At 43.7% G+C, this 15,220-nt stretch overlaps 4 protein-coding genes across 9 annotated transcripts in view; 2 read left to right on the forward strand and 2 right to left on the reverse strand.

The window, feature by feature from the left end:
* Positions 1–813: 813 nt before the first annotated feature.
* Positions 814–8,277, reverse strand: LOC117650065 (serine/threonine-protein kinase 11-interacting protein). Of its 3 annotated transcripts, none has more exons than XM_034393349.1 (22): positions 8,123–8,277; positions 7,545–7,733; positions 7,086–7,425; positions 6,703–6,984; positions 6,421–6,614; positions 6,292–6,327; positions 6,031–6,181; positions 5,788–5,949; positions 5,449–5,693; positions 5,091–5,355; positions 4,919–4,994; positions 4,543–4,841; positions 4,238–4,423; positions 3,892–3,969; positions 3,461–3,617; positions 3,236–3,372; positions 2,954–3,154; positions 2,684–2,883; positions 2,317–2,599; positions 2,058–2,225; positions 1,809–1,969; positions 814–1,724 (listed from the first exon to the last, which is right to left on the reverse strand). In XM_034393349.1, the coding sequence occupies exons 1-22, from the start codon at positions 8,123–8,125 to the stop codon at positions 1,545–1,547; spliced, it is 3,993 nt and encodes a 1,330-aa protein (XP_034249240.1). In that variant the 5' UTR covers positions 8,126–8,277; the 3' UTR covers positions 814–1,544. The 3 variants fall into 3 exon arrangements, with proteins under 3 accessions (XP_034249240.1, XP_034249241.1, XP_034249242.1); XM_034393350.1 differs by having other exon boundaries at positions 6,031–6,160; positions 8,123–8,276; XM_034393351.1 differs by lacking the exon at positions 3,892–3,969 and having other exon boundaries at positions 8,123–8,276.
* Positions 8,278–8,317: 40 nt separating this feature from the next.
* On the forward strand, positions 8,318–9,659 carry LOC117650069 (LDLR chaperone boca). Its single transcript, XM_034393357.1, has 5 exons — positions 8,318–8,574; positions 8,657–8,731; positions 8,802–8,962; positions 9,059–9,203; positions 9,284–9,659. Exons 1-5 carry the CDS (start codon positions 8,419–8,421, stop codon positions 9,347–9,349), a joined length of 603 nt encoding a protein of 200 aa, XP_034249248.1. The 5' UTR covers positions 8,318–8,418; the 3' UTR covers positions 9,350–9,659.
* Positions 9,638–11,500, reverse strand: LOC117650068 (NEDD8-activating enzyme E1 catalytic subunit). Its single transcript, XM_034393356.1, has 4 exons — positions 10,722–11,500; positions 10,456–10,641; positions 10,172–10,365; positions 9,638–10,080 (listed from the first exon to the last, which is right to left on the reverse strand). The coding sequence occupies exons 1-4, from the start codon at positions 11,340–11,342 to the stop codon at positions 9,741–9,743; spliced, it is 1,341 nt and encodes a 446-aa protein (XP_034249247.1). The 5' UTR covers positions 11,343–11,500; the 3' UTR covers positions 9,638–9,740.
* Positions 11,501–12,008: 508 nt separating this feature from the next.
* Positions 12,009–15,220, forward strand: part of LOC117650066 (myc box-dependent-interacting protein 1) — a 33,638-nt gene continuing 30,426 nt past the window's right edge. For 3 of the 4 annotated variants that reach the window (XM_034393352.1, XM_034393354.1, XM_034393355.1), the window contains exon 1: positions 12,009–12,175. In XM_034393352.1, coding sequence (XP_034249243.1) covers positions 12,107–12,175 — 69 coding nt within the window. In that variant the 5' untranslated portion in view covers positions 12,009–12,106. The remainder of the gene's footprint in view (positions 12,176–15,220) is intronic. The other variant, XM_034393353.1, reaches the window with a different exon arrangement.

Raw genomic sequence — 15,220 nt, forward strand, 5'->3', positions numbered from 1 at the left:
GGCGAGGAGTAGCTCCGAGCGTGTCGCCCGTCAAGCTGTGGGTCACAGCACGCAGCAGCAGGCAGCAGCACTGTGAATGCAGCGCAGCGGGGCGCAGGGCGCGCGAAGGACACCCTGGAGGCCTGGAGGTTACCACCCAGCGAGGGAAACTCTGGATAAGCGATGGTTGCGGCTTTTCAAGCTGCGCTTAAAATTCAGTGATCTGTGGGGGCGCTTACTCTGCCCGTTTGGCAAATTTTAACAAATTTTAGACCGACCCATCCCACACCCCAGGGCACGGGACTGTCCTTCCCTGCGAAGGTGTAGGTGGAGGGAAGCGAGGGGTGGCGGGCCGGGATAGCCAGCAGACTGACTCGAACACTGCTTTCGTCTCTCGGTCTTCCTCACACCCTCACGGCACGGCCCGTCAGTGCGAGAGAGAGGGAGTGTTCGGAATCCGGAATCTGCCGGCAGGGGGTAGCAAATTGTGCGGTGGCGCTAATGGGCGCTGACGGACAAGATGGATCACCCCCTCCACCCACAATCCGCAGCCTCGCAGCGCAGACGCGCAGACGCACCGTGGGCCCATTCAGCCCATTCCGAACAGCGCTTTCGTCGCTCTCTCTCTCTTTCTCGCAAGTACACCTGAGGGACGCGAGAGAGACAGAGTGACAAAGGCACTGCAGAGTCCGCAGCCAGAGTGGCTACTGCTGCTGTAGAGAGCCAGCCTTTTGCATTGGCGCTCCAAATCCCCTTTCCCCTCCATTTTTTTCATTTCTCTGACCACTTTCCAGTGCACCGCGTCGTCATGGATTAAATCACAGAATCAACAAAAAGGATTTAAATTAAAATATATTTCTTTATTGTTTTCAGCATTTCTGAACGGTATATGGAGATACATAAAACTGTGTAAACATTATAAGTTACAAAATGTTTGGCACACCACAGTTGGTGTGTTTAGATAGCATGTAAAAACTTGGTTCCTGAACCAATCATTTAAAAGTTAACTTCAACAAGTAAATTTATTAACAATAACAGACCCTATTCTATTCCTTTGAGTAGAAGAACAGAAAGTTAAAGCAAGTATAAACAGTACGATCAAAACATAGGTCGCTACACCTCATGCTTGCATAGGAAATAGATGTAGCCCTGAGATGCATAAAATCTTACAGAAAAATATCTCAACATGTTATTAAACAAGTATTCATACTATTATTGCATTGTTATTTTGGCTGATCTTTCAAATAAGTGCACAAAAACAAAGGCAGCCTGAGTACAGCATGAGTACAAGAGCGACTTCTCACAAATTGTCATTTATCAGCCACAGCCATAGCACAACTTATAAAGATTGTTCTTTTCCTTTCCCGAATAAAATACTAATGATGAATATATAAATATCACAGATGAATAAATAAGAATGACTTTTGATTGTTAACAAGTAGAATCCTTCAAAAATATTGAATATATCAGTTAAGGGTAAGGCAGATGATTTAAACTACTGTCTTTAGTTAAATCGAATAAAAGTTGGCATCTGATTCTTACTCTTGTAGAAATTAGAATAAAAATTATGTTTTATTAACTTGGACTACATGCAGAGGCACTGAAAAAAGTTCTTCCCATGGTGAGCGTATAGCTGCTACAATTTGTTCAAGAACATCTTCAGACTGAAGGTTGAGTTTCCATGTTTCTTCTCCCCCTGCTGCCTCATCCAAAAATTGGAGCCACATAGCAGCTCCATCAGATTCCTACAAAAATAAAACAGGAAAACATTCAGCACAAATCTTTGAATACTTGTGAACAACTACATTTAAGGAAACCAGATAACATACCACTTGGATAAGGTTGCTGATTGATTGTTTGCCAATACATTCAGCAGCAACTTCATTGGCACTTGCGTATTCAGGAGGCATGAGCCAATGCAAATTGTCAGAAGTCAACAAAAGACTTGTTGTTGTAACCAGCAGCAAACTCCCAGGGTAATTCTCATCCTCTGCAATAGGATACATTAAGATATAGAACACATCAGAGTTCACTTAGGTCAAAGTGCGAGTTTCCACTGGTTAGGAGGCAGTACAAACCTTCATCCTTGGAAATATGACATGAACAAAGCAATGCAGCGAGTTTTATTGATAAATCTGCCTCAGGCAAAATGTTCTTAATCATATCTTGCAAGGCTCCTGTTGCACATAAGGAGTGTTTCTCTGGAGCAACATTTTCAATCTTCCAATGTGGTTCTTTAGACAAACCTAAAAGTGACAGAAAACAACAAATGCATCGATGAAGCTACAAGTGCAAGTGCAAGTTTTTTTTTTAAATAATACAGAATGAACAAGTTACCTTTTAGAAAAGTAAAAAAGCTATGAGTATACTGTTGATCTCTCAGCACCATAACCAGGTTGTTTGTTGATGCACCCTGAAGAGTCAGAGATATCCCCAAGCCCCATGGCAAGGCTGTAATTGACAGAAGCTTTTCCAGAGGAACAGCAACAACTCTGGAAATCCAACGGTCCACTGCATCACCCTCCTCTGGTCCAGTGATTTTCATTATGTAAACCTTCTGAGATGAGATGAGAAGGATTCCTGGATAGCGATTTTCAGGAACTCCGGTCACAACCTCTCCCTTTGTAGAGAACAGAAGATAACCAAATTAGACATTTATTATTTTATATTTCTAACAATGGTGTGGATTGACAGATTTGCTCACCCTTAATAGCAGCTGTAGCACCTCCCGTTCATCTGCATCCAATATAGATAAATGGAGGTGGAGCTTCAACCGATGATCCACAGCAGAGAAATCAACATAGTTATATTGGATGATGCTATCAGGAACAGCATTTTTCTTTCTGGTTTTTCTTTCCAAAGATTCTGATGCAGAAATCTTTGAGCTCATAGTTTGCAACAAATCTAAAATAGAAATACTATTTTTAGCAACTGTTGAATATGTCTCATACCAATATAAGAAGATGATACATACTGTCTAATACATTAGATAATGACGTGGGTTGTGGTGAAGGCTCCTGTTGCTCAGGCTCCTCTTTATACCGAGGTGAATTTTCTCTACTGAACTCCTCCTTAAGAACTGACTTTGCAAGTCCTTGACCTCCTCGGCGCAGACCCATCCCTCCTGTACCTGTGTTATTCTCATAGGCAGTGCAAACACTGTCAGTAATCGATCCTGCAAAATAGAAATGGTCAGCAATTAAAAATGCATTTTCTATAACTTTTAAATGATTAAGACTTGTCAATAGATTCAGACCAGATGAGCTGCTTTCAGTAAGGCCCGCAGGGAGGGGACTGAGTGTACTTGATACCTCAGGAACAGTGACAAGACTTGGGATAGCAACTACTTGTCTTTCCTCTGACGAGCGTTTGCGGCCTGGAGTGCCACTAGTACTGGGAGGCAGAAGCAAGGTAATGAAACCCATTTTCACAGAAGATAAACAACAATAGATAGTCATTTTAAAAAAATGCTGAAACATACCGGCTCACGTCATCCAAAATTTCAATACTGCTTTGACTAGGGTTGCTTATAATGTCAATATCACTTTCACACCTACGTAGGCTTTGATTGACAGTAGCTGGGTAGTCAGTCAATGGCTGAATGACACTTCCTGGAGATTCCAAGGAAACAGCTGATCCTGAAATAAAGAGCAGGTAGAGGATACTAACAGCAATCACTTTCATAAGACGATTTACATGAAAATTTGGTTAGAGTTTAGATGATATCATAAAATAAAATGACAAAAAAAAAACATGCAATGAAAGATGTGTAACCAGAAACCACTAAGGTGCAAAATCTGGCCAATGAATGTCAAGCGGTAGCTTCAGATCAAATGAAAAATATCAAAGAGAAGCAAGACATTTTTAAAAGAATGTTAAGTTTCAGATAGAAAATGTGCTATTAAATCTTACTGGGCGCTATGGAGGGGGAAGGATGGACTTCTGCAAACACCTGGAGTCTTGATGCTCGTGAATTCACACCCACATTTTCTAAAACATGCACATTTTCCTCATGCACCATGTGAAGGAGATATTTGAATAAGGGCATAGCACAAGATAAAATGGAAATTAAGTTATAACTACTTGTCTAAACTGTATTAATACTGCAGTCATCTAAGTTATACTGTATTCAAAAAGCATTTTCCAAAATTATTGTTTTAATATACATAAATGTACATGTATTAGTGCAAAATAGATAGAGTTAGTTTGTTTTCCTTTTGGCTTGTTAAACAAGATACTTTTGAAGGTCATTACATACCTATACTAGAATCAGAGGGTGAATGTAGGAGCTCCGATGATGGCTGTGGAACAGGTGCAGAAGGTGTAACAACGGCCGATTCAATTTGGGATTTGGGACCGCCTTGGGATGAGCCAAGGGTAGGAAGTGGAGCTTCATCCAACTCAAACACCAAAGTAGATCCACATGTTGGGCATACTTTTGTAGCTGAAAAAAAACAACAAAAAAACATGCACACAAAAATACTTTAGTACACATTTTTTCAAAAAATTTATGAGAAATAAACATGTTCTGTGTGTATGCCAACATTTGAAAAAGGAACAGACCTTTACGTGAGTTCAGCTCAACAGAGAACTCTCCAGAGCATTTCATACAACGAAATGCAGCCACATTCAAAGCACTTAGTGATCTGGTCTCAAGGATGGCTTTCAAAGATGGCAGAAGTCCTTTCTGTGCCTCATCTGAATCCATTTCATAAACACGCGTTTTTTTAGATGGTACAGCTGTGTTGAAAGTAAGTTGAACTTGACAAGGTACAGCACTCAGCAAAACACAACTTTCTAGGCTGTTAAGCCGCCAATGCTGAATGACACTTCCAGAATTTGCATCAATCTCCTTAATGTACCTAAAGCCATTGAAAGAAGACATTTAAAAACAACTCACTGATAAGGTAAACTTATCCATAATGTATTCAAAGATTACCTTGGTGTAGTAACAAGAAATAAATCTCTGTGAGGCATGTTAATTCTAGTCACTAAATAGGTTGAATGTTCCCCCGCTAAATGATCAAAATAAGATTATTAAATTAAATTTGTTAACATATTCTCGATTTCTTCAACATAAATAAACAAAATTTAAAAAAACAGCCCCTTACCATCAAAGTCTTCAGAATCTTGAAGTTTAGCCACATCATCGTCTTCTTGTTCATGTTTCTCATCAAGATCGGCATCATAGCCTGCTTCTGCAAGGCCATTCTGGCCATTCTCGGGTAATAGTGTCTCCTCATTTCCAGTAGATACGTAGAGCACAGTGTCTGAGTCATTAGCAGTATGGTACTGCATAGATGGTGTTGTTTGACCTGCACCACTATTATCTCTAGTATCAGGACTCTTTCTTAGGATGATGCTCTCAAAAATCCCCTGCAATTCACATCAGCATATAATAGACAACATGTAGACGATAAAGTCAACTGAGATTAAAAAGGATTTCAGTTGTCTTTGAAGCTTTCTCACCAACTCATCAAGGTGACCTGGATATAGAGCTGATGGTTTGGGGGAGCCTAGAGGTGTTGAATTGAACAAAGGTCTGGTGGAACTTGAAATGCTGGCTACACTGCCTACTGGAACTGCTGAGGAGGGCTGCAGTCCCATGAGCTCCTGTACAGCAAAGCCACCTTGTGCCCTCAACCAGTCCTCTTTAAAGTGAGCTTTAACCGTTTCTAACTGCTTCTTGGTTTGTAAATGCTCGCCAGATGATTCTAAAAAGACAATGGGACAAATCAAAATATTTTTTGTTTTGTTTATCTCAAAAATGCAACAAATAATGGTTACAGTAAGGAACAAAATATTTACCAATGGAACCTGTCATTTGATTTGAAGTGAAGCTTTTGTCAGGCAATTCATCAAGGGTGTCAAAGTCAAAGTCTTCAATTTTGACTTCTCTTACTTTCCGACTCTTTCGGGTTGACCTTTCAATTTCTGAGCCAGAAACTACAGAGCTTTCAAGAATCTTGTCTGGAAAAAAAAATGTTATAAATATGAGGGAAATGACAGTCAAACTTCCAGATGGCACACTTTAAAATAGTGTAAACTTACTGGATTCAGTTGACAGATCAATTGAGACATGTTCACTTCTGCTTGAATTGGAACTCAGATTTGTAGGGAGTGGACCATCCCTAACAGCTTGTAATTCAGCTTCTGAGAGTTTCTGACCATCAATCATGAACTGTAACAATTTGTGGCATATCTTAAACAAAAATTACCCATGATTATTTGATCAAACAATTTTAAAAGCAACAGAACATGAAATAAAATTTTAAATAAACCCAACAGAAAATGCATATAAAAACAACTTACTGGGCTGATTTTGACAGCATCTCGGCGATAATTGTGCTAAGAAAAATTGAAGAAGAAAATTTCAGTTCCAAAGGCAACATTATTGAGAACATCTCAGGACTATGATATCCTCACCAACAATTCTCTCACCTTGGGAAAAACTGCCCTCGGAGGCATGTAAGACGCTGCACGTAAGCGATGACGTTTGTGATAGCTAATTGGATTGCCACCAAGTCGAATATGTTGCAATTGGTACAAGGTGCGAAGAGGTTGCAAACTTGAATGGTCTTGCAGTTGATTAACTTCGAGATTTAACTCCCTTAAGCCAGTCCAACGCTCTATTCCTGAAAGGATGAACATAGTGGTTTGTAAACTAAGTTCTAGGCCTCTTCAAACCTCATTCTCAACCCAACTATTTTAATTTTGACTCACCATTTAAATTTTCAACATAATTGTGTGATAAAAGTAAAATTTGAATTGGACAAGGAGGACCATATGACGGTACAGGCACTTTAGTCAAACGATTATAGCTTAGATTCAAATAACATAATTTAGGTAAGGCAGCCAGACTAGAGCTCACAGCTTCAGCATCAGCAATCTCATTGTGGCTGACATCTAGCCATTGCAAGTTACATGCCAAAGGCAAACCATTTCCAAAAGATCTCAGTCTACAGTAACTTATTACAAGCTGGGACATCTTTATCCAATGAACATCTGAAAAGGGGGTAAAAGCAGATACATTTAACATTGTATGCTCACCTACCAGATTTTACTAAGAAAATTACATTAAAAGGACACAGCAAAAAAAAACACACCTGGGCCAGAGGATACTGCTCCACCTGCAAGAACTTCCCAAAGAAGATCCTCTGAATGATAAACTTGTACTAGCACTAGGGCCTCCAACTGTGATCGCAGAGTTGAGAGGCCCTCAAGCGTTTGGTTTGGTACAGAGCCATGGGAAAGAATGCAGCTTCGCAGTTCAAGATGACGAAGTGATTTGAATCGACTCAAGTCAATTGTTGGGTGAGCATTAACCAAGTCTCTTTTGCATATTCCATTGCCTGTTAGAGTCAGTCCAACAGTCTTTTGTACAAAATCATGCAAGAAGTGTAGCTGGGCAGTTGTGGGAGGTTGGGAGGCATGTGCAGAAGTAACCTGCATTATAAATAAAGAATCACAAAATTTAAAGCACCAGTCCATATATAAGTGAAAAATCAGGAAAATTTAAACAAATTACAAAGGACAAAACACACTATGCTGCAAAATGTACTCACTTGAAAATCTCCATTGGAACCAAGGAGAGAAATGCTTGAGAATGCTGCATTCAACTTTGATAAGAGAGCAGATGTGAGTCTTAATTTGCTGTTGCCACTTAGTACACGATCACCATTATCTCTCAGAAGTGTGGCCAAGCTGCGCAAATCTTGCCAATTGGTAGTCTCAGGAGCCATTGTTTGAAGCACCTGTTCGGAAACAGCAGGGCACAAGATAAATTAATCTTTATTACCATGATTTCAAGGATGCAAGGCCGAGTAGAATAACTCTTGAGCATAATGAAAGGGGGAAAAAATAGCTGACAAACATGAATTGACTGGTTTCACTGTTACAACTGGTTCCAACCTTGAGAATTTCATCTGTCAGGTACATAACCCTTTGCTATAGTATACACAAGTAAAAATAATTCAAAAACCTTAAACAACATATGTTGGAAAGGGAAAATAATTGTTTTGACAATGAATCTAACCAAATAACAACACTGCATTTGTTACTGCAATGACGCACATAGGTACAGACTGGTACAGACGCCCTTAAAAAGTTTAAAAAATAAAAACACTACATTCCACTTATTTACCATTGTAGGACTGCGTCACATTTTTGTTAGAAGAACATGACTTCTTTCTAAAGAGTAAAGTTATGTAATAGAACAAAAAAAGGCAAGCTCTAACACATGACAGTTGTAAACAGGGGGTCAATGTCAACAGTGTGCTTTCAAAGATCTTCATTCAGGTTCAGATTCCATGGCAATCTCGGCGTGCGAATAGCGCGATTCGTCTGCGTTATTGTCAGAATCCTAAGCTGCTGACACTGACAGATCGACGCGCCGGTTGTCATTTTCCAATATATTTTTTCCGTGCTCATTGTGCGGCAATGGAGAAGATTTTTGTGTTTACTTGTCTGGCGCTGTTTCTTTGTGTGTCTGTTTATGGAAAGAAAGCTGAGCCCGATAAGAAGCCAGAATGGGCCAAGAAGGATATTCGTGACTTCAGTGATGCTGACATGGAAAGGTTACTGGACCAGTGGGAGGTAAAGACAACCTGCTCCAAACAGGTCTGTTTTATTTTCTAAACTACAGCAATTCTTATACTCTAATTGGATTATGTTCCAGGAGGATGAGGAGCCCTTACCACCTGATGAATTGCCTGAGCACCTTCGCCCCTCTCCGAAAATGGATTTAAGCGGCGTAAGTGAGATGTGAAATTTATAATGCAACACTCTCCCAATGCAGTATAACAAGCTCTCCTTTCTTCCAGATTGATATGAGTGACCCAGAGCAGCTGTTAAAAATCAGTAAGAAGGGTAAGACCCTGATGATGTTTGTCCACACCGCAGAGGGAACTCCTCGTCATGAAACTGAAGAAATTACCAAATTGTGGCAGACAGGCTTATGGAACAGTCATATTCAAGCTGAAAGGTCATTATAACAATTTGCTTCTTTTTATATCATTTAAAACAGGATTGATACCCACAGAATAAGAACTGTGTAACTTGGTCATCTTTTAATTCACAGGTACTTGATTGGGGATGACAGAGCCATCTTTTTATTTAAAGATGGTGCTCAGGCATGGGATGCTAAAAATTTTATTGTTGAACAAGAAAAGTGTGCCCAAGTTTTGATAGAGAACAAGGCATATCCTGGACGAGCTTTCATAGAGGTAATGTAATCACTCTCAGTTTATTCTGGTTCACTGAACTTCACCAGTTTGTATTTTAACTTATTTGTCTCTTTTTCTAGGGAGGAGAAGAATTTGGACCTCAAGTGAGAGAAAGTGACCGTAAAAAGAGAAAAATTGAACTGTGATGTACTTAAGATAGGAAATAGGGTGTAACTCTCTCTCATTGTTAATTCTAATTTAGTTAAGATTTCTGTGAGTGGTTTGTTCCCAGTATAAGTAGTGCTCATGTGTACCTATCAACAAGTTTCCTCATTTTTTAATTTTTTTTTTTGTTCAAGGAAGTTTTATATTTTTGTACAAAAATGTTTGTTTTGTTTGTTGTACCATTTGTGAGTTGTATTTTTTTCTTATTATAAAGCTGAGACAGTAGTTACTGAACAATCTTTCGGTAAAGTACAAATCAATAATGGAAATTAAAAGCACAGTTTACATTAATTTATTCCTCACTTTTACTATAAATATCACAATTAAGTTAAATTCTTCTTTCTCCCCAAGTTTACAATTTCATTCGCTGTTTTACAATTCTTGCATTTCAACACAGGTGTTAGTGAAAGACAGCTTGATTGTAACAGTATTTGGTGTAGTGTCATCAGCAACAAAAAGTTCACAACCATCAAACAGTCCCAATTCATCAAGAGATTTCTTCAAGTTATCACGGGTCTGCTTCTCAATACTGGCAACTTTTGACATGTACAGTGTGCGAACTTTTCCACCAGCTGATGTAGTGATCCCAGGAGCTTTCATTTGGAAAGCTGGGTCAGCACAAAGTATGTCTAGAACTTCCTGCAACTTGGCATTTGCGTCAACAATTTCCAAAACCTTTGGTTTTTGGCTACAAATGAGGCAATCTTCTTTTCTGTTGCATGACAAACAAAAAGTATAAGTATCAATTTTCATGAACTCAAGATTCAATTTTACTAAGTGAAGGAGCTTTCTTAAAGAAATACCTCTCGGCTTCATAAGTATATGTGTAGATACCATCAACCACATTCAGGACCATGTAATTATTTAGAGGTACACAACAGCTTGTTGCTATTTTAAACACCTCTGTGGCACAAGCAGCAGCAATTACAGCATTGGTGGAAGCCACTGCTGGAATAATGTTCTTTACAACACCTTGAACTAATCGATAGGTGACCCCCTGTAGCAGAAAAATAACGGTTTTAATAAATGGGTTTAATGCCGCATGTGAGGCTTTCAAGCTGAATGTTCAGTTTCAATGCATACACACCTGAATTCCAAACTGTGAAGCTCTTTCAGAGGCTTTTTCAAAAATCCAATTGATGTGCATGGGGTCATCACCATCAATTGACACATCCCATGGATTCTCTTTCGGCCACTGGATCAGCTTGACATATTCAATACAATGTTCGGGCAAACGTGGTGTGTTAGCAATTGTACACAAAGGATAAGTAATCTGAAGAGCATAAGAGCAAAACATGATTAGGAACATACATGAAGGAAGAACTAATATATAGATCTTACAATTGTTTTTACCTGAGGCGGATATAAATCTAAAGTACATTCGATACAGGCTGTAATACCAGGTAGAATAACCCTGGCATTGCCCTTGAAACCTTCAGTACCACCATCAACCATAGGGATGATACTTGATTGGTCTAGGGCACCTTCATTGTCATAAGTAAGCATGGAAACTAATAGAGCATTGATCCATCGTCGAGCGACAATGGAATCCAATCCACATACGACAATATGAAACTGGCGATAGAACGACTCATCAAAATCTTGAATTTTTTTGAAGTGAGGAGTGACATTACATCCAGGAACTCTTGCATTAACAAATCGAGCTGCCACCTCAGCCTTAGACTGGCCAATGTCATTGCGACGGAAAAGAAATTGGCGGTTGAGATTTGATAGATCAATTGTATCCATGTCAATGACATGTATTTCCCGGAAGCCCATGAGTGCAAGGTCTTTCAAGAGCTCGCAACCCAAGCCTCCAGCTCCAATCACAAGGATTTTACAGGAGCTCATAAGAAAACTCAGGGTTTCAGTAGACGGTTCAAAGTCAGGATGGCAAAATGGGCCGGAACGCTCCAGGACTTTGCGTAGGTGGGCCCATCTCTGGTTTGTCACGTCTTGGCTATCGCTGGGCATGTTAGCTTGCAGTGTTTCGGTTTTCAAACAAAAATATACACGGATACAGGAAGAAATTCCACTTTAAATGTCCACCCTAGAGACAGGTTAAATATCTTCGAGTGGACTTTGTTTTAGTCAGTTATGTGATTTGACTAAGGCGGCGCGGTTTTGACAGTTGTCAAGCTGTCCAACATACACATGATTTAAAACCAGTTCAACACCGTCGCCAGGCTAACGTAGTAATTATGAATAAAACTTTTGGAGTGAAATAAGAAATTTAATTAAATCTTCAAATTTTGTAGTCCTTTAAATATTGTCAACATGACAATAAAATTTGTGTTGATATTTTTCTAGTTGTTACTTTAGGGATACTACAACGGAGCTTGAGTTTGAAAAGTGCCAACTTCTGACACCAGAGGCGCTGCAGTCACTGCCAGCTGCATTTGTTTCCGCATCCCTAAAGCAATTTTAGAGGTAAGAATGAAAACAAGATGGTTACAGAATTAAAATTTAAAGTTTCAAGTATGAGAAGCTCCACGAAAAAATGAGTTCTTTCACGGTATCGAGGAAGAAAGCGAGGTTAGTTACTTCCCTCTAGCGGATGCAGCGCTCTCGTCGACCACAGTGCGAACTACAGCGATGCGCCCCTGGTCTCGACGTTGTCGGATGTCTGTGTTTTCAACCAACCTCCGTCTGCAGTCGCTCTTGCTCTTGCTTGTTTGGGGGCAGTAGAGAAACGGATTTGAGTGAGGACAAGTTGGTGTACTTTGCGTGTGCTCAAGATGGCTGAGAGTAAGAGTACTTTAATTGCAAGATCGGTGCAGAAACATGCTGGGAGAGCGAAAGAAAAGGTAAATCGGAGTTACGGCTGGTTTTTTACACATTCCATGCAGAACCTCAAACTCAGCTGTCAAGACGGTTAGGTTGCCTGGAGAAAGTGGGTGAGAGGCGGAGCGCGGAGCTCAGCTGTGGTGTGTCCGGTTCTCATTGAACAACAAGTAATTTTGTGGTTCACATATGGTTTCGGTATTGTGACCGTGCTAAGATTGCGGCTGAACAAGCTAGTTGAGAAGACAAGTCTACCTGTGCTGTGCAGAACACCAAGTATACCAAGTTGCCTAAGCAGCATGGTTTGGTTATGTTTATGTCATTTCATGTAGAAAATTTTATGTAAGTATGTTTTCCAGTGCATTATGTCTGGTTGCATCAACATTTGTAAATTTTGGGGCATCTTTTCAAGTTGAGGGTCTGCCTGTTGCCCTCTTGAAACCTTGCAAAGTAATCTCAGCTGAACGTGTTGAGGGTACTTATGGATTCCTCAACCCTGTTGCATACATCTATTTATTTTTCTTTCTTGTAAATTTCAGTGTGTTACTTTTCAACATTTTCAATTGGGATGTGGGATTTCACTTTAGTATACCTCTACCTGCCCTCCAAATAGTTCTTTGAGGAGGGACTCAGGTAGCTGAAAAATGTTGCATTTTCCCAACTTTTTTGATCAATGAAGTCAAAGAGGACTTTTGAGTCGTGAATTTTTTTAATATGGCTAGCAGGAACATAGACACGCAGTGGTTGTAGGCTGTCGGAGCTGTACAGTCCTAAGTATATCTTCCCTCTGTATGCCTGAAACCGATGGCTGATTGCCAAAGTTGAAGGTGGCACACTTGCTTTCAGGCTGGCATTCTCAGGTCCCTCATCTCTTTGAGCTGCTCGACTTTGTCTTCTCAGATGGGATAGTAATTGGTGCATGTACATAGTTTTCTTAAGAGAGGATATTTAATTCAAAAAGCAAAGTGTGGCAAGTGGGTCAGTAATCTCTGGTGGAAAATCCGCCCTCCCCCGCTCGTTTTCCTGCTGCAACTCATCCTCTCGTCTCCCGGAAGGTAATTGAACGAATCGCGCATCACTGATGGCCGACTTTCCGCCGGCGGCGCGGCGCGCGGGGGGCGGGGTGGGGAGGGGTGGGGTGGGGGCCTACAGGTAGCGCACGTGTAATTACGCCAATGGCTGCATCCGCCAGGCTCCGCCGGGCTTCAGGCTCCGACTCTTGTGTGAATGACACCGCTGGGGCGGCGGCGCCGCCGTGTGTCTCTCTCGCGCAGGCTCCTTACAGGTGCGAGAGGGACAGAGCGACGAAAACGACTCTCGGAATCAGTTTGCAGCAGTCTGGCTGAACGCGGTTCGTCCCCTCGGTGGCCCGGACAAGTGCGGATTGGATCGAATTGGAATTGGGCGCGAAGCGCGAAGGCCGCGGCGCCGCCGCTGCGTTTCTCACGCGAATCCTAATCCGGGCTGACTTTGCGCGCCCCGCGCGACGCCCCGCGCCTCCCCCAGCCGGGCCGGGCCGGGCTCGAACACCGGTACCTGCGGCGACAGGTTGGAAATGTTTTGAATGGGCGCCTGATTGGTCGGCGTTGGCGCAGCGCGGCGCCCTCTCCTCTTCTCTCTCCGTGCCGCGGCCTCTCCCCTCTCTCTCTTTCTCCCGCGGTGCGTCCCGGTGCGTCCCGGTGCGTCCCGGCCGACGCTGGCCCGGCCCGCTTTTACCTCTTACCGATCACTTGAGATAATATTCTAATTTGGTTGGAACAAGCCGGGCCCGGCTCGCCCGGCTCTCGGTTCAATGGGCCTATGGGCTGTGCTGCCGCCGGCCTGGCCGGACCTAGAGAGGCAGGCCCCCGGGCCCAGACGGGTCGTTACTCGAATTGAAATGGCACTGCCTCCTCGACGCGGGCCTCAGAGTGACGGTGAAGGTGAACTTTCGAAAGAAAATCTGGATGAAAATAAGCGGTCATTTTTATTGTCTGGACTGTGAGTGGCGATCGCGCCGGCTGCCTCGGACTTCCCTTCCCTCTCGACCTCGACGGCGACGAGCGGGACGAGGCGAAGCGAAGCGATCCTCCGGCGTCGCTCAGCAGCCTCAGCGGCTCGGCGGCCTGTCCTGCTGTGCTCCATCGCGTGGAGCAGTGGAGCTCCCGCTCGCTGAAAGCCTCCGCAGACTGATTCCGAGCGGATGGGTCTCCTCTCTGTCTCTCGCATTCACGTAGCGCCCCGCGTGGAAGCGAGAGCGACCGACCCCTCGGAATCGCTTGCTGCGCGGCGTTCTGTTTTTCACGCCGCGAGGATGATGTGTGTCTTTCTCCAAAGGCGCTACCGCACTGCGAATAGCGCTGCGCCGCGCCGCGCGGACGTGTGTGTTTACCCAGAAGACCTTTCCCACTCGCAGAGCAGGCCACTTAGGCCGCCGCGTTTCCCCGCTGGTGGCGATGTGGATGGCCACACTGTGGCGGTCGTGCCTCGGCCGGCGTCGTCGCCCCGCCATGGCCCCGCCGAGCAGAGTGCTTGGTGCTTTGCACGGCCGGCCGACGATACATTCGGGGGCGCGCGGCGCGGCGGGGCGAGGCGAGGGAAGTCCAAACAGCGAGGCGACCGCGGGGAGGGCGTCGGAGCGTCCCGGCCGGGCCGTCCGGGCCGTCCCGGCTTCACGGAACGGGTGTGCTGATGCTGGCTGATGTCTGTACTTGCGTCGCGGTCGTGGCCGCTCGGCAGCTGTCCGTGCTTCCCATGGGCCATAGTGCCGCGCGGGGCGTGGCGGCGTGGTCCGGACACTGCTTTGGTCGCGCCGAGCGTGGCCGAGCGTCCGCGGGGGGCCGCGCCGAGGACTCGGCCACGTCGCCGGGGGGGCGTAACTGGTCGCCTGGCCAGTCCGGACCCGGCAGGGCAGGCCGGCAGGCTGGAGTGTTTACCCGCCAATGCGGCCGCTTGCCCGAGCCACTCCACTCTGCCGCTGCGCGCTGCGCTGCACGGGCTAGACGCATTCCTCGCGCTGCGTGGTGCATCCTGCTGCGCCGGCCGCCGCCTCTTGTTCTGGGGGAACCGGTTTCGCGGCCCGGCTGCGC

This window comes from Thrips palmi, unplaced genomic scaffold (assembly GCF_012932325.1).
Source record: "Thrips palmi isolate BJ-2018 unplaced genomic scaffold, TpBJ-2018v1 HiC_scaffold_4, whole genome shotgun sequence".
Classification (NCBI taxonomy): domain Eukaryota; kingdom Metazoa; phylum Arthropoda; class Insecta; order Thysanoptera; family Thripidae; genus Thrips; species Thrips palmi.

Coding starts and splice junctions, on each gene's coding strand:
- LOC117650065 (XM_034393349.1), bottom strand. Junction 3,618..3,891: donor TTCCCCCTCCATAGCGCCCA/GTAAGATTTAAT, acceptor TCTTTATTTCAG/GATCAGCTGTTTCCTTGGAA. Junction 2,884..2,953: donor ATTATCTAATGTATTAGACA/GTATGTATCATC, acceptor TTTCTATTTTAG/ATTTGTTGCAAACTATGAGC.
- LOC117650068 (XM_034393356.1), bottom strand. CDS start 11,342: ATGCCCAGCGATAGCCAAGACGTGACAAACCAGAGATGGGCCCACCTA. Junction 10,366..10,455: donor CTTCACAGTTTGGAATTCAG/GTGTGTATGCAT, acceptor TTTCTGCTACAG/GGGGTCACCTATCGATTAGT. Junction 10,081..10,171: donor TATACTTATGAAGCCGAGAG/GTATTTCTTTAA, acceptor GTCATGCAACAG/AAAAGAAGATTGCCTCATTT.
- LOC117650069 (XM_034393357.1), top strand. CDS start 8,419: ATGGAGAAGATTTTTGTGTTTACTTGTCTGGCGCTGTTTCTTTGTGTG. Junction 8,963..9,058: donor AGTCATATTCAAGCTGAAAG/GTCATTATAACA, acceptor TTTAATTCACAG/GTACTTGATTGGGGATGACA. Junction 9,204..9,283: donor CTGGACGAGCTTTCATAGAG/GTAATGTAATCA, acceptor CTCTTTTTCTAG/GGAGGAGAAGAATTTGGACC.